Source organism: Passer montanus, unplaced genomic scaffold, assembly GCF_014805655.1.
Source record: "Passer montanus isolate IOZ18808 unplaced genomic scaffold, ASM1480565v1 scaffold113, whole genome shotgun sequence".
In the NCBI taxonomy this organism is placed as follows: Eukaryota; Metazoa; Chordata; class Aves; order Passeriformes; family Passeridae; genus Passer; species Passer montanus.
This window is the reverse complement of record NW_024357947.1, coordinates 1,346,038-1,367,869: the sequence shown is the minus strand read 5'-3', so window position 1 is coordinate 1,367,869 and position 21,832 is coordinate 1,346,038. Positions and strand designations below refer to the sequence as shown.

Sequence of the window (21,832 nt, the reverse complement as noted above, 5' to 3'; positions counted from 1 at the left end):
AGAAATGGATTACTTAAAACATTTTTTTTAATATAAAATCTCCTGTATCTGTAACAAATTGCAGAAAAGTGTTCTTTATGCTAGGAACTTTGGCTTTCAAGTGGAGCCCTCTCTTGCTCTTTTTGATATAGTACTGGGGGGGGGGGAAAGTAATATTTCTGATGCTACAGAAAGGCTTTTTCCTGACGAGTAGCAGGAGATGCTTTTCTCCCAGTTGGACAGTGTGCTGATCAGTCAGTGGCATTTCAGCCTGGGAAGTAGCAGGATTCTCCTCCTTGACCAGAATGGGGGCCAAGGATCTGCAGAGCATCCTGTGGTGTTCCATGCTGTTTTCTGCCTCGGCACAAGGCACTGATCAACATCCCCACAATGGTGATTCACTTTGAGTTACTCATTTAGTAAAGCTTCAACTGCTTTATAAATTAAGGCAGACATTATCATTTTGAGAAATCTAACAATAACAGCCTACCAGATTCCAGAGAATAATAGCAATGACCAACTGTGCAGGTCAGAGGGGCTGTGAGTGTGCATTCGTGAGGACTTTGGCTCTCCTTTGAGAATTTCAGACAGAAGCTTCTATTAAAGTGCAAAGTATTGTTATTATCTTTGTCCTTTATACATATTTAAATAGTACATGATAATCATCTCTGTGAACTCTTAACTATTCATAAAGGTGGTTGTCAGTTAGAGGCCTGAACCAGTACTCCAGATCCAAATACTTAAAATGATAGATCATGTTGTAACCTTCTGAGAATTATTCATAACCTTTGCATAGGAGGAGTTTCCTTTTAGGAGACAGACTTTGCAGATGATTAGTTAGTGGGGAATTTAATTGTTCTGTTGGGGTAATGATATCTGAGAATGGTGGAGAAATTTTGCCAGCTTAAAGTAATTTTTGTAGATTTACCCGCAGGAAGAGCAAGAGGCAGAGGATGATGAAGATAGAGGGTTCATCCACCTTTCATCCTTCCTGGTGTAGCGTTTTCTCATCCATTTCTGATCCTCCATGGCACAGGGAGTCCCTACAAGTAGCTTCAGGTTACAGCTTCAGCTACCTGTGTGCCCCCCACTGCCCCCAAAGAAAAGTTAAAGAAGTAAATTAAATTAAAGTTGTGCAGAGACAGGTTTGCTCTGAACCATGAAATTTTGAGAACTTCATACATGTGTTTTGCAACTCAGTACTCAGAACAACTACCTAATTAGCACAAAAATTTAGGAGCCTTCAGGTGGACTCTAATGGAATGTACATTTGAAACTACAAAATTTTCAGTCTCTATGGACTGCCCAAATACCTTCTTCTTGGGCTGTTGGTTGTTCTTTGGCCACTTCCTCTCTTTGACTCAAACCAGAATTTAGTGACTCTAAAAAAACCAAAACCAAATGCACTTTTCTGACTAAAACTTGAATCAGAAGCCTCATACACTGACAGTCCATGCAAGAAGTGTCTGCCTTGGGCTGCTGCTGGCCAGCTGTGAGCTCCAAGCCCCGTGCTCCTCTTGGCCCAGCATCAGAAGAGGCCATCCCAAACACCAACAGCCCCAGGAGAAAGGAGCAGAGTGGGGACCAGACAGGTGGGAAGCACCTTTCCTTTCACAGGAGCATCATGCAGGACTGTGGGGCCTTGGCACATTTTCCCAAGGGTTTTCCAACTTTAGAGCTTTGCCTGTTTCTCACATGGCCACATCCCCTCTGGAGCTCGTCAGGCCTTGGAGAGAGCAGCCTGTGCATCCATGCTCTGATGGGCTGGTGTTCTTCCTGGAGAATTCCACTCTTCCTGATTGAGGGAGACGCTGTACTTCTTCCTCTGGTTTATTTTACCCTCTTGGTATGCAGAGTATTTTTTGTTAATCTTCCTTATTTATTTGAATGTTAATTGGTCCTTGTTAATTTGGTTTTCTGTGCTGGAAGCCAAGGTCAACAATGAGTCCTTCCACATTAGCTCTTAGTGTGATTGCAAGGTACTGCAATGCATCTTGGAAAAAAGTAGAAAGAAGCCTTCCCTCAGTTTTTAATGTAACCTTTTGCTAGGTGGGGGTTTGGAGGTTGAAAGAGAGAAAGAAAATGTATGTTCAGCGCAGACTGAAGGAGTCCTATTGATTGAAAGGGACTGTTAAATTAAAAGACAGTTGTTTTGAAAGCAAAATATCACTTGACCCCGAAGAGAGAGGCAATTGCAGCCCTGGGGTTAGGTACAACAGCAGCACTGGTTTTGCTGTGGGAATGCAAACAGCAGGCCTGGAAAACAGATTTAGGATTTTTCTGTCGCTGCGTTGTTTGCATATGCAACTTTCAAACTGCTGTTTTTGTTGCTCTAAGAGCAGTCTCTTCTGAGAACACCCTTCTTTTGGGCTGGAATGGCCATTTTATGAGATAAAAGTAAGAAATTTTGTCTAAAACAGATTCTGTTCCATGGGGCAAAACAAACAGAGCTATCATAACACTTTAAATAGTAATCAAATATGTTTTTCTGTTTGCATTCAGAAAGGTGGAGAGGTAACTTGACAAGATGAAAGAAGGAGCCAGATTTGTGTACCCCCCCTTCCCCAGTAACAGGTATAGAGTTTTAGAGAAGACTTCAAGGCAAAAAGAAAAAAGCATAGAATATACTGTTATGGTGTTATTTTTGTCTTTCATTTTTATGACAACTTATTTGTACTTAAAGGAATCTTTCCAAAGAGTTAAGAAGCATCATTAAATAAAGACTGTGAAATGTGCAATATGGCTTATTTATTTAAATGTTAATTGGTCCAACGAACACTTCTAATTAGCTCTATATTTGCTTAGCAAAAAGTTTTACAAATTCCAATTGTGAAAAGCAGCTATTTTGAGCTGGTAAGCATGTTGCAGAATCAGCTATGATTTTTCTATAGTTCTCAGCCCTTGAAGGCACAATTTAATTTTTCATGTATGCATACTAGCAACGGTAAACACTTGCGAGTGTAAAGAACCTTCTTTAATTAGCTGCACAACAATTAAAGGATTCACAAACTAAATTGAACCCTGTCTCTGTGCTTACTAGCTGAATTCTACCACCTGTCACAACAGCACTTTGTTCAATCTGTTATGCAAAATCATTATAGCAATATAGCTGAGGAAAAAAAAAGAGAAAACAGCAATTATTTCTTACTTTTCTCTTGAATGGGTTATTTTGGGTTATACTGATGTCAGGTTCATTGAAGCTAACCTTTTGAAATCTGTAACAGCATAATACTTATATGGCAGGCTTAGAATAGCTAGGAGAATATTTTGTTTTACCCTTTTAAGAGCAAGTAAGGCACATCCTGAAAGTAAGGTACTTTCTCTGATCATTTGGAGGAAAAAAACCTCACCAAAGACTGTGCTAACTCCTGCAGCAGCCTGTTATTGCTCTTTCTCAGACAAAAAAATGACCAACATCTAATAGTACAAAATACTCTTTTGTTATTAAAGCTTGTATGCCAATATGAAATCTAGTTTTAAAAACTACTGTGGAAAGAGTTGCACTTTTAGCTTACCTGTCGTGGCTTCTGACGTATGTGATTATTCTTCAGATCCTGAAAATAAAGTAGCACATAAATATAATCTGTAAAATACTGGACTTAATTGTGTGCCAACTTTATATTTCCTTCAAGCAGAAGTGGTTAAAAATGAAGAAGTTTGAATCTTTACAGGAGAGCTTCACCTCTCATTTCTGTTGCACCCCTTATCTGAAGGGAACCCAAAGGAGCAGGTGCACCAGGACATCAGGGGTCCTGATTTGCACCCCCATTTACACCTCCTGTGCCTCCTTGTACAGGAATCAGGCTCTGACAGCTCCTGGAGACCTGGCTTGGGGTGTACAAAACTTCAGGCACCATTCCACCCCTCTGCTGCCTGGAGAGGTGAACGCCTGCTGACCCCCTGCTCACTCATCTTCCTACTCATTTTGTGCTGGGCAGAACTGGGGGCCACAGGAGGAAGGTGGAAACTTGTGAAAGGCCAGCTGGAGGAGGAGGTGGGCATGGGGCACGGGGGTGAAGGCCCATAGCATGCCTTGGGTCACCTGCCCTGCTGCTCCTTGCCCAGCTCTTTGCAGGGCAATGATCCAGCCCTCAGCACACCAGGGTTTTGGTGCTGCTGAGCATTCCCAGTGAAGCAGCAGGGTGTTCTCGCTGTGTAAGGACTGTGGGGTTGCAGGTAGTGAGGAAGACCTGTTTAGGTTTCTCTTTTTTCTGCTGTGACAGCTGACAGGAATGTGCACCTCGCTGCCAGCTCTCCTGTGGGAGAGGCACAGGTACATTCTGTGTGCCTCACCAGAGCTGAGGAGCTGAAAGCAAAGCTGCCTGCTGACAGCTTCCTGAAATCATATCAATAACATATTGTTAGCTCTGGTGATTGAAGCTAAAAGAGTCTGCTGTTGGATAAAGGATACGTGATACGGGCATTTCATAAGCTAGGGATATAAATGAATAACTGCTCATTCACAGTGCTTACACTTTTTACAATATAATTTTTATACTATTGTCATTTTACAATATTTTTGAAAAACACAGAAGGAGAACAAAGAAGTTTTTTAATAACACTGTTTTTTTCTAAAAAAGTCAGTTGGAAAATAAAACTCAACAAAAAATTGGGAAAATACTTATTTTTTTGCTACCTAAAAAAAAAAGAAAAAAGAAAATAAAGCTGCAAGGAAGCCAGATACTTTGATTAAACTTGACTTAAAGTCTCAGATAATTTTGCACTGAAGTATGAGGATCCACAATTTGCTCTATACATCTACTTCTTTCTTTGTCACATCAAATAAGAATAGTTAGTCTATTCTGAAGTATAAAACCAAGGAGATGAAAATCCTTTTAATTAGAAAGAGGTATAATGATCTCCATATTCATAAGTGTAGGTGCAAGGGGCTGGAATTCAGAAAAATGAGTTTCTGCTTGGGCAACAGGAGCAATGTCATTACCCAAGCAGGGATTTTCTGTGGGAACTCCTGAATGCTCTCAGCTCTGGAGATCTGGGATTTGGTCCTGTAGGAAGAGATTCTCCCTGATGGTCCTGTTGCAGGTAGTGGGAGCCCACTGACTGCCTCCCGTGGCCAGGTGCTTGGACCTGAGCCACCAAGCCTTTCCCCCTCCTTTGGTCTGATTTGTGTTTTGCTGGACTTTCCTGGATTCACACTGGTTTGCAGCAGTGTGAATTAACATTGAGTGAAGCTTTAAGTGAGCTGGAGAAAGTGAACACAAACTGCTCATTTGCACAGGCTTTTCAAGAGGCTTGAAATAGTTTCACTGAGAGTTTGTGGTGTTTATTTATGTGTTGTGTTGAAATCTTGCAGTAAAGCAGTCCCTGTTAGTCCCTGCTCCTTCTGATAACAACTGTAGCTGCTCTCAGCCTGCTGTGGGACTGAAGGCTCCTGGGATCCTGTCAGTCACTCCAAGGAGTTTGGTCAGAGCTGTACTGGCCAGAGCTGGCTGCTAAGGATATATTACAGTCAGCAGAGTCCATCTCCCACCTGACTTTGCAACCGTAATTGAACTTGCCAGGGTCTGTCATCCTGTGATTGCATTTATCAGACTTTCTGTGTCAGCTTTGTTACCACTCACCTATCACCACGAGAGGCTGTCTTTTCAGCCAAGGGCCTGCAATGTTGCAATTAACATCAAAATTATTTCAAGGATTTTTATCCTGCAGGTAGCTTTGAAATGTTATTGTATTTTTACAGTATGCCTTCTCCCCTCATTCATCTATCTGCCATATGTCTGCCAGTTTTCAGTGCCCTTTCTATTAATGATCAGAGCTACTGTGCCCAGATAAAACAGGGGTGCCCAAGCAGCAACGTGAGTCCTCTTTCACCACAGTCAGTGCTCACATCTCTGCTTCCATAGGGAGAGAGGTGATTCCCTTTCCTGTACCTGATCCCTCAGGGCAAAGGGAGAAGATTCTCTGTTCCCTTCAGGGGCTGCACCTCTCTGCAGCCAAGAGCACTGCAAAGATGGGACCTTTTTTGTGGTCACTGGTGTCACATCATTGTTATTCCCTTGGCTTAACTGCAAAACTTTTGCAACTGTTTGGTACCATCATTCAGAGGGAAAGGCAGAATAATCTCACTACAGCAGGTACAGAGGATTTTAGATCAGCTGGGAAAATGCAGGGAAATACCCCAAGTCAGTTACTTTAAGCATAGATGTTCCTGTTTGGAGTTGTCTTCCTCCCTCTGAAAGAGCAGCATGATGTATTTTTTTTGTTGCTTCTCTGAAAGGACTAGAGGGATATATGATAAAGAGCTTGTTTTCTGGAGACTCCTGGCCCCAGGATGGGTGTCTGAGCAGTGCACTGACTGCTAACCACACCCTGGTAAGCCTGAGCCACTTGTATCAGTGGGAAAGCAGCTTAGGAGGTACAAGTTGGCCTTAGAGTTCCCAGCTCTGCTCTTGTGTTCATGACAGTGATCAATTAATAAAGTTAAATGATAGAAGCAGTGATATATCTGTAAGAACATGGGCAGGACAGAACATCAGTGGAATAAAGGGGTTTTGTGTTTTCTTCTGCTTCATTTTACATGGTGATAATTAAGTACATTTTTTTTATGCCTTAATCTTTGTGGTGTTTCCTCATCTATCTTTTTCACTTAATTCTTTAACAAGTTTTCTCTTTCTGCTTTTGGGAGACCACAAACACAAGGGGTGTTCTGTGAAATGTTTGCTCTATTTTTCCAGCATTAATCTGCTTCTAGTGTCCCTGCCTATTTCAACGGCATCTTTTACTCCATTTCATTCCACTTAAACAAAGACTTTCTCAGCTTTATATATTTTTTCCCCCTGGATATTAGTATTAAACTAATATAATGAGTAATAACTCATTCAAGCCACTTGTATCTAAGAACTTTAGATTGTATCTAAATCATGTATGGTATTTTTTGTTACCAAGACTATGTGGTATAGGAAGAAGAAAAATAAATCAGTTGGATTGAGGGAAGAAAAGATATAATATGGAGATGGAAGGTATTAACAACCAAGAATCTCTGTTAAAAAAAAAAAAAACCTCCAAAAAATCTCTAGTATTATAAACAAACAAAAAAAGTTTTATGCTGACAGGTTTGCCATGAGTTAAAAAACCCTGTCTATTCAGCAGTCAATTATGTTTGATAAAGGAAAGCTATCTGGCATACTGGACTAAGCAATGGGAGTCAACAGTTCTGGACGCTGTCCCTGGCTTCCTTACAGAGGATGAGGCATCTATTTAAGTCAAGATACATGGCAAGCTTTTTCCTAAATGAGATGTAGAAATTATCAGTTAGGGATACTTATTTCTACAGTGCTGAAATTCTGAAAACCTTTGTCCCTTTACGCTCTTTGAGAGCACTGAAATTGGGCAAGTTACTTCTGAATTTGTACCTGTTTCCACTTCCATTGTTTGAAGATGTTGGATGTTTCTGTACCCAGCAAAGAACATTTAGCAAAGGTGTTCCTCTCCTCTCTGAATTGATTACAATGTGCTTTGGGGTTCCATGTGCTGGAGGCCTTTAGGGAACACTGGGGCAGGAGCTGGTGGGAGTAACTGCTGGGGAACTTTCAGCAGCTGCTGGGGGAAAGGAGGAGCTCTTTCCACATCTGTAGTGTGGCTCTTTAAGTTTCTTATGGGGGTGACTTTTTATAGTTTTTTTTTTTTTCTTAAATATACTGACTTTGACCAATGCAGCAATTTACCTTTTAATTCTCTCTATATTTCTTTCTCTCTTTTGTTCCCCATTTAGAATTGTTGGAAGTAAAATAAATACAGTTGTATTATATATGTACTTTAGGCGTATGTATTGTCACATATGTTCTCTTTCATGTGCAACAGGTTTAATGTATTAATCTTCTTTTTTCTTAAAACATTTTCTTAGGCACGTAGTTTCTGTCTTGATGTCATCACAGGTAGTCCATATGCTTAGTGATGCATTGTTTTGTCTACAGTCTAACTCAATAGCATGCAATTTGGAGCATCCTTAATTATCCTACAAACCATTTTGTGATAATGAAACCAAATATGGTGTAGACTTGGCTGACATCTCTGTGATATTACTTGGCATACCAAATATTTCTGTTTCAAATATAAATTGGTTACTGCTTCTTGAAAATATGCATTCTATTAATTAAATCTATACTTGAGACATCATCCCCCCACCCCCCAAGCTGTTGGAAGTATTCTCTCTCTCCTTGTTCTGTATTCAGATAGGGTTGGATATGGGCTCTCTAATTTGACAAAAAACAGGCTAACCTTGTGGTCTTTCAGTCCTACAACCACAGCTGAGTGTGCAGTGTCTTTCCATATAACTACGTCTTTTGTTCCACTAGAGCAAATGACTTAATTTGTTAGAGAGCTTTTTTTTTTAAAGGTTTAACTGTAACAGTCTTTATCTAATAGACCTGGGATTGCAGGGAGGTGATTAATGTGAATTAAAGGATCTCTGTGACACAGGACTAAAGGACAGAATTAAGGTGCTGTTGTTGTTGGCAGTCCCACTTGTGCAATTTAATTCCTCCCTAAACCAGATTCCCAACATTTTGCATAAAGTTAAAGGAAAAAATCTAACTGGACCACATACTTTTCAAAAGTCTCTTTATCAGGGATGTTCTGTTTATGCATTTTCCCTGGCAATGTGTGTCTTTGTCCCTTGAAATCCATCTATTTATTGCAGTGACACCTACTGCTGAGAGAGCTGATCCGCAACAGGCTCAGATCCTGTTAAACTTGGCCAACAAGCAGTTCGTGACTCAACCAGCAGATGTTTCTGTGGCTCAGGTCAAAGGCAACTTATGGACTCAGGTTTTTTTTGCTTCACTCCTAGCATTAAGTGCCAGGAAAGTCAACACTAGGTACAGACAGTTGACCTGACCAGTAGCAGGAGGAACTGAACCAGGGCCCTGAGGATCTGCAAAGACCAAAGCATTAGTCTGTTGAGCCACTGTGCTGGCTATGGTCCAGCAGTTTCAGACAACTGACTATCTGATTGCATGCCTGGATTTTAGTAATGATTTCACATACTTATTTGATGATTTGTATCCAAGCTTATGCTTCTGACAGGTGCCCTTGTGAACAAAATCTCGCTGGGCTATCACATATGAATATTTCACAGTCAATCATACTTTGATCTTCGGGACATATGTGCATTTGACATTATGTTTAGCTGTGCACAAAAGCTGAGTCTAAGCCTTTGTAAAATGAAAAAAAAAATCATCAACCCATCATTACAGTTTTGGGTTTAAATTGTTTCAAACTGTGCTTTGAGTTCTGTGGTCTTAACTCTTCTTTATTGATCTCTTTGTAATTGGTTCAGGGGGCCTGATCTTCCTGGCCTCACCCAGCTGAAATGCTCAGCCTTTTATTTGGAACTTTCCTGTGTGAGGAATGCAAGAATAATAGGGTCAACATTATGTATCTTTTAATATTATATAATGGGTTAGAGCATTGTAGACTTCAAGTGCAGTGCAGTGTCCTCAGATGAGAATAGGAGATTCAGAGTATTTTCCATGCTGTAAAAATGACAAAAAATGAAATAATAAATATGCTTTGCAAAGTCTTCCAGGCATTTTATTATTTTATTTGTACTCTGTGATGGTAAAGTGGTTCATTAAAAGCTTAATTTTAAAGTTTCTTCAATCTGATGTGGATGCCAGTTAGATTAATTAAAGTGAATGATCAGATAGGAGCTACAGGAAATTGATCAAATTGGAGAGGGTTTAATCAGTTGTATACATTCCAAATTACATGAAAATAACAAATTTACTTTAAAAAATGCTGTTTCTAAAGTAACAGAAGCTTTAGTTTAATGAAGCATTCCAGAAATAAGGCTCCAATATGAATTTCGGTATCATTCTTTTCTTTACTTTTGCCATCAAAAGATCACTAGGAAAAAAAAAAGTTAAATGAGAATCAATGTTTATAAGCTAAGAAATAATGATCCCAGATGCAACCAGTGCCTGGAAAAAAAAAATAATGTTTTTTTTTTTTCTTTATTTTTTAATCTACTGAACTTTCAGTAGCAATTATTTATCTTTCTCTTCTTTGGATCTGACTTCTTAAGTATATGCAAGGGAAATAGAATAAATAAGAAGGAAAACAGATTTTGCTAAGTCACATGCAAAGTAGCAATAAATCAAACAGCTTGTCTGCATTCTTCTAATCTTTCTATTCTAATCTGTGAGTGAGATTTATAAATGACCTCTCCTCTCCTCTGTGCTCATCTTCCTAGATTGTGATCACAAATGGTTCACAGTCCTCCACTCCATGGGTGCTACCAGCCAAAGACTGTTCTGGTGATTTATCTTCCACTGATCAGTTATCAGTCCCAAAGGCTGTGCTAACTAGAAAGTACCCTGCAGATGTAACAGGTATTTTAGAAAGCAACTCTCTTCCCAGCCCAGAGCAAAGGCAGTACAGCCTCAGCAAACCATTTTCTGTCTGCTAATGACTTTTGAAACTTCAAAATCCCTCTGCTAACCCTTCTTTAAGACATAAAAACTGTTGTGGAATGAGTTGGCTCTGTTGTTACTAAAGGAGTACTTTGTTTTGGAATCAATAAGCAGCTTGTTTAAATATCAGCACTACAAAGCAGCTACAGTTTTGTCAAATGCCTTCCCGGCTGCCCCCTGCGTGGTCCCGGCTGCCGGAGGGAGGATGGTGTTGGTGTGGGGCTGCAGCCCTGGAGCCTCTGGGGCTGTGGGATGGGGCAGCCCTGCTCCCCAGAGCTCTGGGCAGCCTGTGCCCCGCTCCTGCTTCAAACCAGCTCTCAGGTACTGCCAGTTACACGGCTCTGCAACGCCGACAAAACCCAAATGTGCTAATGTCACTAATAGTGATAGCGATTACCAAGCTGGCCTTAATAATGTTTAAATAAAAACAAACAGATAGGGCACATTACCTGTAGGCCAACTTTCTTTTTTTGAAGACATCCTCTTATACTCCAGAAACCATATATTTTCCTGATATAATTATATTATACCCCAAGGAACAGGACACCTACTTAACAAAACCTCCTATGAAGTCGATGCAATTACTCTATTTTGCATAAGTAAAATGAGAATAGAATCTGGCCTAATGTTTATTTCATTTTATCAGACTGGATAATGCTGTCCTGGTGGCATTAAATACAGCTGATCTCTCCCCTCCTCTTCCGTGCACACATGTTTTTGTTAAAATCTAACTATTTACATCTATGTCTCTTAGTATTGCCTACAAATCAGTCAAAGAAGAGTAGGTCATTTATCCTGCCCTACTGTTTATATATTAATCATCTGGCAAATAAACTGCTCAGTATCCTACCCACCTCAGTAATATTTGTGATGTAATTTGTTTGGATGCCCAAATGTCACCACCGTTGATTGTAAGAGATGAAAAAAATGTACTTGCTCAGCACACCAAGCTCTGGGCTAAAATGTAAGCATGAAATCTCTGGTTTATTTTTGTAATAATGTTTACAGCTGTTTAATGACCCTGAAAGGGTTCAGTAGTCTGGTGTTCTGTATTTCTTAACAGGAGTGTATTATGCTTATAACAGCCTTAGTTCAACTGTTTCTGCTGCAACAATAAGAACAATATTTAATAAAAATTCAATATATATTGTGATCTCAGCAATACCTGTTTACGAGTTGCTAAGAACTGAAGCAGTCTCTATTGGAGTATTTAGAATTTGCCAGTGGACCACAAGATAATGTAGATATATGTGAATTTTTCTAGCTGGAAAGATAAATACCAGGTCTATATTCTGAAAGCATAAGTAACAGTGTATGTAGCTCTAACTGCTCAGAGGATCAGGGCCAGAGCGAGCTTGTCATTTAAACACGTGAGCTTGTAAAGCATTACTTTGCTTACTGAACTGTAAATCTTTTAACTAACCTAATCTAAGCTATAATAACAGCACAACAGTGGTTTTAAAATGAGTGTTTTCTCTACAGCACTGAAGAGGGGAGAGCTTCAGTGCGTGTGTGTGTCCAGCAGGAATGAACAGGTGTAAATAAGAGGTGAATTTGGTCCATCTGTTTACAAAGATAACAGGTGTGTGTCTGCACATATGTGTCTGTATACGGATATGCGTGTGCCTGCATATGTTCACATGTGTGCATAGGCATAGATTTATCTTTAAATTCTCTCATTCTGCTTGCCATATTTTTTTTTCTCTGTTTCCAGCAAGAGGAAGCTCAGCTTCTCGTATTACATTAATGTAGTTGTGATGACAGGCATTTCTGGTGTCATAATTGGTTTTAAATTCCAGTAATCCATTTCAAATAGTTAAATAAAATCTGTGTGTTCAATTGAAATGGCTAAAGCCAGAACTTTCGCTATTGATATCACAGGAAATAGTCTTGAGGGCAAAAATGTGAGTGAAATCAAAATAACTATTAGTATCATCAAAGGGACTTGAATGTCTCACTGTACCTTTATGTAGGAGATGAGAGAGAGTATTTTATAATATCTGTATCCCACAGTGAGTTGCATGAGCTGAGCTCCTCCTCAGAGGAACAGGATCCTGCTTGCTGGGCTCAGTACGCGGCTGGATGGCCTTGGATGGTCGGTAGTATTTTATAATATCTGTATCCCACAGTGAGTTGCATGAGCTGAGCTCCTCAGAGGAACAGGATCCTGCTCGCTGGGCTCAGTACGGGGCTGGATGGCCTTGGATGGTCGGCGTGCTGCCTCCCAAGGGTGCTGCTGCCCTGACAGTGCAGTGTGAGCCCAGCTGGGCTGTGGCCTTGTCTGCAGCAGGGTCAGTGTGGGGCTTTTTGGCCACAGCAACTCACTTGGGCAAGAGCTGAGAGTTTCTTTGGGTTAGAAAGGGCTGCCTATAACTCCTGATCCCAACATGCTTTGGTGCGGTGCCATGTCTTGAGGGACACTGTCTTTACCCAACATTTGAGATAAATAAAGGTCAGAAATTTACTAAATAAGCTTCAACAAATATATTTTGAATTCTTTAACAATCTCAAATTTGATTTGCAGTTCATTTTGTAAACATTTGTTAACTACAGAGAACATTGTGCTTCTGTTCCCAGCACGAGAGATGGCAAAACATTCTGTGCCTTCCTTATACGAGAGACCAGGATCATGAAAATCATGTGATAGACTATATATTTAACAATTGAAAGCTAGATGTCTTCCCTATCATGGAGCAGGAAAGTAGCACTTATAAATTGGCTTTTTCAGATTTTTTATTTTTGCATACCTTGACACCAAGTTGGGGTACCATGAACTGCAGGTGCCTCACTGGGGAATGAAAGCCCCTTACTCCACCTGGTGTAACCCTGTCTGGCCATAGATCTAGACAGGGATGATGGATAAAGAGGGAGAGAATGAAATTGCTAATTTTTTTTAGAGAAATTAGGAAAATTAGATCGAGTTATCTAATTCATAGTGGAATGATGGATGAGACTGTGTTTTGTTTCTGCCTTGCATGTGGATACAAGATGAGATTTTGGTGGGTTTTGCTGTGAAAGGGTTGAGGGATACCAGGAGTGATTTCTGTGAAAGCTGAGCAGTAGCAAGGTCCCTGTGTTCAGAAAAGCTGTAACTGGGCATGGCAGGAGGAATTTCACAGGGCAGTACTTTCAGTGCCATGGTTATACTTTGCAGTGAAACCAGATTGGAGTGAGGAAAAGAGGAGACAATTCAGAGCCAGAGGAAGGAGCAGGCCTGCAAGAAGCAGGGGCAGATGAGAGGGAAATGCAGTTTAAGTGAAGAATACATCTTGAGGTTGTGGTAGCTGGATCCCAGGAACTGCACGGCTGATCAGAGTGGGCGGCATTCTGATTGTTGCTCACTGAGCAGAGGCTTTGCTGACCTTTCTGCATATTTCATAAAAAATGTATAGCATTTGCCATGCCAAAAGATCCATCGGGGGGGTTATGCTCCCCAGACTTGGTCCAAAATTATTAGTCTTTAAGTGAGGAATTATGGATTTGATATTCCTCTAGACTATTTTTTTTTACTTGTTCTCTCAATATTCCACATTAAATATTTCTGTATGATTTTGGAAGACAGAAAATAGCAAAAAGGAAAAATTGGAAAACTTACCATGTTTGAGCTACAACTGCTGTTGTTACTTTATTAAAGTTATATTTGAAAAAAAATCACAGAATAACTAAAACCTCAACTACAACTCCCCTCCCCAATCCAAATAACCATACATTTGAACTGATGCTTAGGGTTAAACATCAGAATTAATAAATTCCACTGGGATCTGTCAGCATTTCCAAACTTCGATAGAGCATAAAATGCTAAAATTAACTACCCAAACCTTTTTGAGCATGTAAAAGCACCAGGTCCTATTGAGATCAACTAAAAAAAACTGAACTGTAGTTTTGAAGCTGTTATAGAATAATGGCAATTCACAAAGACCTTTCTAAACATTCTTCAGTGTTTGTGTGTGTCAGCACATGCTATGCATTTCTGGAATTGTCACATTCTTGTTTGCTAGCATGCCTTGTTTAAGCATAGTGGGGAGAAATAACACTCCTGGGTATGTGAAATCCAGACAAAAAGTAGATTCAGGTTTTGGGGTTTCTCTTGTGTTGTTATTTGGGAGAGTATTTGTTACTTTTTTTTAAGAAGCACATAGGCAGATATTCAAAATCTCAGTTAACTTCAGGCAATGGCAAACCTAAGGACAACAAGTATTCAGTTGTTTAATTAATGCTTTTGAACATGAATTTGGTTTGTTCCATAAGTTAAGCTAACTTTCAAAAATTAAAAAAAAAAAGTGGCTTGTATGCATCCACATTTTGAATGGTTGTGGTCTGCTGCAGAGAAAACTTGAATGGAAATTAAGAATTTTCCTTGTTTGCTGCATGGCCTTGGGTGAACACCTGGCTTGATTATGTTCTCCTATTCTCTACCTTTGAAAATCAGACACTGCAAGATAAAGTTAAGTGTGGTCCTTTTATATACTTGATTTCTTTAATATTTTTATAAATAACAACATTCACAGCAGGGAAATAATGGATCCCCAACATGTGACCTGAATCAGAGGACTGTTAAATTTTGAAACAGATCTGTTATGTATATGGGCAAAACTAGGTAGCTCTTGTTCTTTTTTAATACACATGAATATAGCTCTTTCCTGTACTTCTTACAAGATCTGCATTGTGTCACAACCTCAGTCATCCTGTCAGGACCAAAAAGATCTCCCCTCGAAGACCTCCCATACTTTGTTTTTAGGCCCTGATCCTGCAAATACTTAATCATGTGTGGAACTTTGCTTTCAAGAGTCACCCTTTGAAGTCTACTGGACTGCTCCCATGAGCACAATTATATGCATTTTAAGTGTGTGCCAGATCTGGACCTTGAATTGTCTATCAAGTGGCCACTGTGAAGCTGTGTGAGGAGTGGAGTCCACCCAGGGTGTGCCTGAAGCCTTTGTGGAAGACACAGTGAAAAAATGCTTTTGGCTAAAGCCAAAGAGAAGGTTGACCAAATTAATTTTTTAAGAACCTATAGAATTCAGTAGTTTTGAGAGTGAATAAAGTGTCAAATCATGCCACTGAACAACAAAAATCTTAATTGTAGTCTAATATAATCTTATAGCATCATATAGTTTATGAATTAGTTATGGGAAACTTTATATTTTTAACAGAATTTTATAGATACATTATATCTGTATAGAGTAGAGAAGTGGCAAGGATGGATTATTGTGGACAATTATGCAGACCAGAACAGAGCACTTGTGTTTAACAAACAGCTTTGAATTCTAATTTCCTGCAATATACATAGTGTAGCTACAATTTGTAGTCATTACTGTGTATTAGGAAAGTTATTAGAATTCTTAAACTTGTTGAGGCTTTCCACAACACCTTCCCCAGATTTTAATTGGTTTTATCTAGTTCCATAAGAGAGCTCTTTAAAACAAATCAAAGTGTCTTAAATCACATGTATCACCCATCGAAGGACAGAGATATTCCTTCTGTAATCTGGCAAGTTTTCCTAGGAACAGAAACCTGAAGGTTCTCAACAACGAATTAAAAGACTTGGCAGAAGATAATTTATGTGCCTTTTGATGGGCTCAGTTTCAAAATGACAAAATAACAATGTTTTGTAACAGAAGGGTTAAATCTTAATCTCAGAGGTTTACAAAGCTGCTAGTCGCAGTCTCCTTAAAATTTAATATACCTCGTTAATGCTTACTTGCAAACACTGAAGGATTTTTATGATTATAATCATGTGTTACAGCACCTAGTACTGTTTCTAAGCAGCATACTAATCAGCTTAATGAGATATTACTGCACTTTTTGTTGACTAAAGCAAAATCCCTTTTATTGTTCTAAAGCTTGTCCTTTATTTTTTCCCAAAACATTATCTTGTTTTATTGTACACCAGTAAATATCATACCATCGGTTTTTTGTCAAATCATAAAACTATCTTTCTCATTGTAGAATGTGTAATATATTGAATATGGTTAATGGAACTGAAAGTTACAAATGGATTTCTATTTTGGGGTTTTTTTTGCTGGCTTTTTAAATGAAAATGGGAGAGATGCATACGATTTCTTTTTCTGTAGATTTAGAAATGCAGACAGGTGCAGTTTTACAAGAAGGACAAGGGAAGTGGTGAATGCCTTTGCCCCTTCTGTAATAATTAGATTTTGAAATTGTTGCATATTTTAAAATAGTAATTAATAGTTCTTGGTACACATGCAGAAGGAGTACATGTATGATCAAAACTGTATAGCACAGTTGGCACTTAATACACTTTTAATTGTTTTTACACTAATTCCTTTGCATTATTATGAGTGGGTAAAACATAAAATGCAAATTGTACGCCAGTGATTCAATGCTTGTAACTCTTTCACAGTCTGAATCTAAAATATCTTCTGATTTTCAGAGATGGAGGAAGCTAGTTTGTGCCTTGGTGTTTCTTCAGCTGTGCCAGAAGCTGACGCCCATCTCAACAGCACCATACTCAATGGGCAATATTCAATGAGTCAGAAGCTGCACCAGATCACTTCCCAGCTCAGCCATGCCTTCCCTGAGCTCCAGAGCAGGCAGAATCCCGAGGAGAAGGCATCAGTGCCACTAGAAGACAAAAGTCACATGTCCATAGCAAACCAGCCCATCAGCAGCCAGATGGCCCTGCTGGCAAACCAGCTCAACAGAGAGGTTGATACCAGCTTGAACGGGCGTGTGGATCTGCAGCAGTTCCTCAATGGACAGAACCTAGGGATTATGTCTCAGATGAGCGACATCGAGGATGACGCCAGGAAAAACAGGAAGTACCCCTGTCCCCTGTGCGGGAAACGCTTTCGGTTTAACAGCATCCTCTCGCTACACATGCGCACTCACACTGGAGAGAAACCCTTCAAGTGTCCCTACTGTGACCACAGGGCAGCTCAGAAAGGCAACCTGAAGATACACCTGCGTACTCACAAGCTTGGAAACCTTGGCAAAGGCCGTGGAAGGGTCCGAGAAGAAAACAGACTTTTACACGAGCTGGAGGAGAGAGCAATCCTTCGGGACAAGCAGATGAAGAGCAGCCTCTTGCAGCCACGACCCGATGTGAAAGCACAGCAGCACACCCAGCCAATGCCGCTCGCAAACTGTAACTTGTCTGTGCCACCTAATCACAGCACACCTGATATTTCAAACCCTGTTCCCTCTCCAAAGGCAGTCAGTGTCCAGGAAGAGGTTGTCGCTCAGACAGCCGGGTTCAGATGCACGTTTTGCAAAGGCAAGTTTAAGAAGCGAGAGGAGCTGGACAGGCACATAAGGATCCTACACAAGCCTTACAAGTGCACTCTGTGTGACTTTGCTGCCTCGCAGGAGGAGGAGCTGATCAGCCACGTGGAGAAGGCTCACATAACTGCAGAGTCAGCACAGGGCCAGGGCTCCAATGGGAATGGGGAGCAATCCACCAATGAGTTTCGTTGCGAGGTGTGTGGCCAAGTGTTTAGCCAAGCCTGGTTCCTAAAAGGCCACATGAGAAAGCACAAGGATTCCTTTGAACACTGCTGTCAGATCTGCGGGAGGCGATTCAAAGAGCCTTGGTTTCTTAAAAACCACATGAAAGTTCACCTGAATAAGTTATCTGTAAAGAACAAATCTCCTAATGATCCTGAAGTACCTGTCTCCATCAGCAGCATGTCCCAGGAAGCTCATGCAAACTTGTATTCAAGATATCTGTCATGTTTGCAGAGTGGCTTTCTTCCCCCTGACAAGGCAAGGTTGAGTGAACAAAATCAGATCTACAGCAAAGGAGATATGCCCATGAAAGAGAAAGAAGTCTTGGGGAAGCTCCTTTCGCCCATTTCTGGCATTGGCCACAGCATTGCCGAAGGGGATAAACATTCTTTATTGGGCTGTCTCAATCTGGTGCCTCCTCTGAAATCCAGCTGTATAGAAAGGTTACAAGCTGCCGCCAAAGCAGCAGAGATGGATCCAGTAAACAGCTATCAGGCCTGGCAGCTTATGGCAAGGGGAATGGCCATGGAACATGGCTTTTTGTCTAAAGAGCAGCAGATACAGCGCAGCCACGAAGACACTTTGGCAAATGCTGGAGTTATGTTTGATAAGGAGAAGCGGGAGTATGTGTTAGTAGGAGCAGATGGCTCTAAGCAGAAAATGCCTGCTGATTTGGTTCACAGCACTAAAATGGGCAATCAGAGAGACTTGCCAAGCAAACTAGACCCTTTAGAAGGCAGTAGAGATTTTTTGTCACATGGTATGAACCAGGGACTCGATTACAACTTACAAAGTCATGGAAACATAAAAGAAAAGCCAACTGAATGCCCGGACTGCGGAAGGGTTTTTAGAACATACCACCAAGTGGTTGTTCACTCCAGGGTCCACAAAAGAGACAGGAAAGGAGAAGATGAAATCATTCAAGGTAGTCTTGATGAGCGGCGTGGGTCTGGAAGTGATCAAGAGTCTCAGTCTGTCAGCAGGTCGACAACACCAGGGTCCTCTAACATTACTGAAGAAAGTGGAGTAGGTGGGGGTCTCTCGCAGACAGGGAGTGCTCAAGAGGACAGCCCTCATCCTTCCTCACCCTCCTCTTCAGGTATGATAAATTCTTCTTCCCTCTCTGCACTGAAAGCTTCATAGCTGTATTTGAAATCCTGGCAGTAAAGTAGTTTATGCATTCTCTTGTCAGGTTGTTTCCTACAGTCCACAGGGATGTGCTATTATTTGCCAGAACATCTGTGTTTGGGTTCCTGCAATGCCTTTGAGGTTAATTCTCTGCTCACCCTTTTCCCCTCCAAGGGCAGGTTTCCCAGGCTTTCAGCTGACACCTTCCCACCGTGCAGGGTCTGAGCAGCCACCAATGGCTGTGTCGCTTCCAGGGCCTCTCCCTCCAGGATTTGGAAGGTGGTTTTCTCCTCCTCTTCTATTCATGGTATCTCTCTTGCAGATCCTGCCCTGTCCTCCGTGTAAAAGGGTGAGGAAAGATGCTTTCTTTGAGCTGTAGTTAATAAACTGCATGTTGGCTCACCTCTCTGATTGCCCTCCTTCTGACAACCATGTCAGTTCCTTAGCTATGTCCTTGTACCTGGCCACTGGACTGATTAAAAAGAGATTCAGAAATACAAATTACTAACCTTTTGACAATCTTCTAACTTATGTGCAGATTTTAACTTGTATGAAACCTTCTGCTTAATTCACACCCGTTTGAAAGTACAAGAAAAAACAGAAGTCGGACTGAAACATTTTAATTGTATTATATGTCATGTTAACTTGCTGTGTATAAAATAGCAAAGCAGATAATATTTCATTGGAGATGTCTATAAAATATTGAGCTTCCTGGTACAATTTTTAAAGTTACTAGCCTATGACTGCTGAAATAAAATCTCCACGTAATAACAGGTAAGATTTCTGGCCTCATGTATATTTCCAAAGTCACTTACTAATGGATAGTAAATTGAAAGTTATATCTTCAGCCCTTTATAAAGAAAGCACCTCACTAATACTGTAATCATTCTGCAAGCCTAACAACAGAGGAAATCATGCCATAACAAATACTCTGTTACTAATGGCAACATTGATTTCTGCAATCAGCCATTAAGTCTAGAAAATGAAAGACAGTTTGAGGTACCTTAAGGCATTACATTGCCCACTGTTAAAGAGCTGGTAGCAGGCTGTTGAGGGTAATTCTTTTTAGCTTTTTTTCCCCCAGTTTCAATAAATATTTTAGTATTGGAGGCAATTCACTGTTACAGTTATTAAGTATTTGCCAGTTTACTTTTGTTGTTCTTGTCATGCTCCAGTATACCCTACTTCTGAGGCCAAATTAATACAAAAATAGTGTTACTTTGCTGGCTTATTACAAACCAGTAAAGAAATTGTTAAGACACATAAATCTGCACTCCACATTCCACAGATTCCTATAGTACTTAATGCTGTTGTTTAAATACCCATGAAACACAGTCTACTCTTAGAGTCATAGCCTTGTTTGAAATTTATTACTGGGGAGACACATTAGAAAATTCTGTGTAGGAACAAGGCTAACAAGCAAGAGCTAATTTCATACTATATATAGTTGTTGAGATTCTTTTAAGAGGATTGAAAATATGTCAGGATGAAGAAGATTATTTTTCTAACTTTCACTTTAAAAAATCCTACACATTGTTGCAGGGGGGACATACTCTTTATTATAAAAATTGTCACTTCTGTTTTGCAATGCCATAAAGCAATCAGAAAGAAAAGATCCCAAAATTCTTCAAATTCTGTCTGAAGCCTTTCAGGGCTGTCAGGAAAAGTTTTGAAAAACACGACCCCAGAGTCTTCTGAATGAGGCTGAACTGATAGAGATTGAAGAGGATTTGAAACAATGCATCTGAAAGTTGCTGTGTTTTGAGTGCCCTGAAAACTTTAATTCCAAGTGTTCTGGTTCGTTAAATGTATTGTTGTGGGAAGTTTTTCCTGTCCTCAGAGGCAAAAAACCCTGCAGTGTTGTTCTCTCTGTGACCACTAATTTAAAATTATTTTTAACTTGAACTACCCTTTATTTAAAATGTTTGTTTTCGCACCTGATGCATTTATATCAAAGCATGTGAAAATGAAAGCAAAATATATGCGGTAACAGTTGCTGGAACATGTTGTTTTTACTGAAGAAAATAAGACTTTTTATTTTGATATCTGATTGTCTCCTATAATTACTAGTAAATGTAAGTAGGCTCTCAGTGTCATACATACTATCAGAGCTAATGTGTAGGTTTTGATAACTTTTTAATAAGATGAAAAGATGAGAGTATTACAATTTTACAGAAAAAGAAATCTAAGTATTGTTTAGTACTTGAAAATTAAATTTTATTGCCATGTTGCTTTTGGAACTGTTCATCACTATGGACTGCATATTTTATCACTACCTGTGAAACTAGACCTGTAGAATATAAAGCAATCAGAATTTTATTTTAATTTTTTTTATTTTTTTATTTTTTTGCACAGGGTAGAATTAAGCAGTCATTGAGGCTTCCATTAAGAAATTACTGCAAAACACAGTTTTACAAATTTCTCAGACTGAGTAACAATGTCTCAAAACTTAATTTGCATCACTTGATTCTTTTTTGTTGAAAACTGGGTCAGTAGGGCCTGAGAAACTATTTTTTCAGATCTTAACCAATGAATTCTTCTTTATAAATTGGTGCTCTTAACATGATAGTAGTTCTGAATTCATCATAAAAACCTTTTTACACAGTGCCTCTTAGAACAGATCTCCAGAAGAAGGCTTACAATGAGTGGCAGAGAAGTCTTTGTTATCTGATGTAATTCTTTGCAAAGGAGGATTGGGAATGGAGTGCCTGTTTAAAAATGTCTAGCTCAGGCTGAGAAGAAGAAAGGGTCAAGTTTGCAATCAAACAGTTATTGCAGAGATGTGTGACTGTCACTGGCTGGGCTAATGTGGTATGCAGCTG

The 21,832-nt window shown here is 39.9% G+C and overlaps 1 protein-coding gene across 2 annotated transcripts in view; it reads left to right on the top strand.

Annotated features, from left to right (window-relative positions):
- The window catches only part of ZNF536 (zinc finger protein 536), a 344,241-nt gene that overhangs the window by 141,048 nt on the left and 181,361 nt on the right, over positions 1-21,832 (top strand). For both annotated transcript variants that reach the window (XM_039696586.1, XM_039696577.1), the window contains exon 6: positions 16,810-18,981. In XM_039696586.1, the coding sequence (XP_039552520.1) occupies positions 16,812-18,981 (2,170 nt within the window). In that variant the 5' untranslated portion in view covers positions 16,810-16,811. The remainder of the gene's footprint in view (positions 1-16,809; positions 18,982-21,832) is intronic.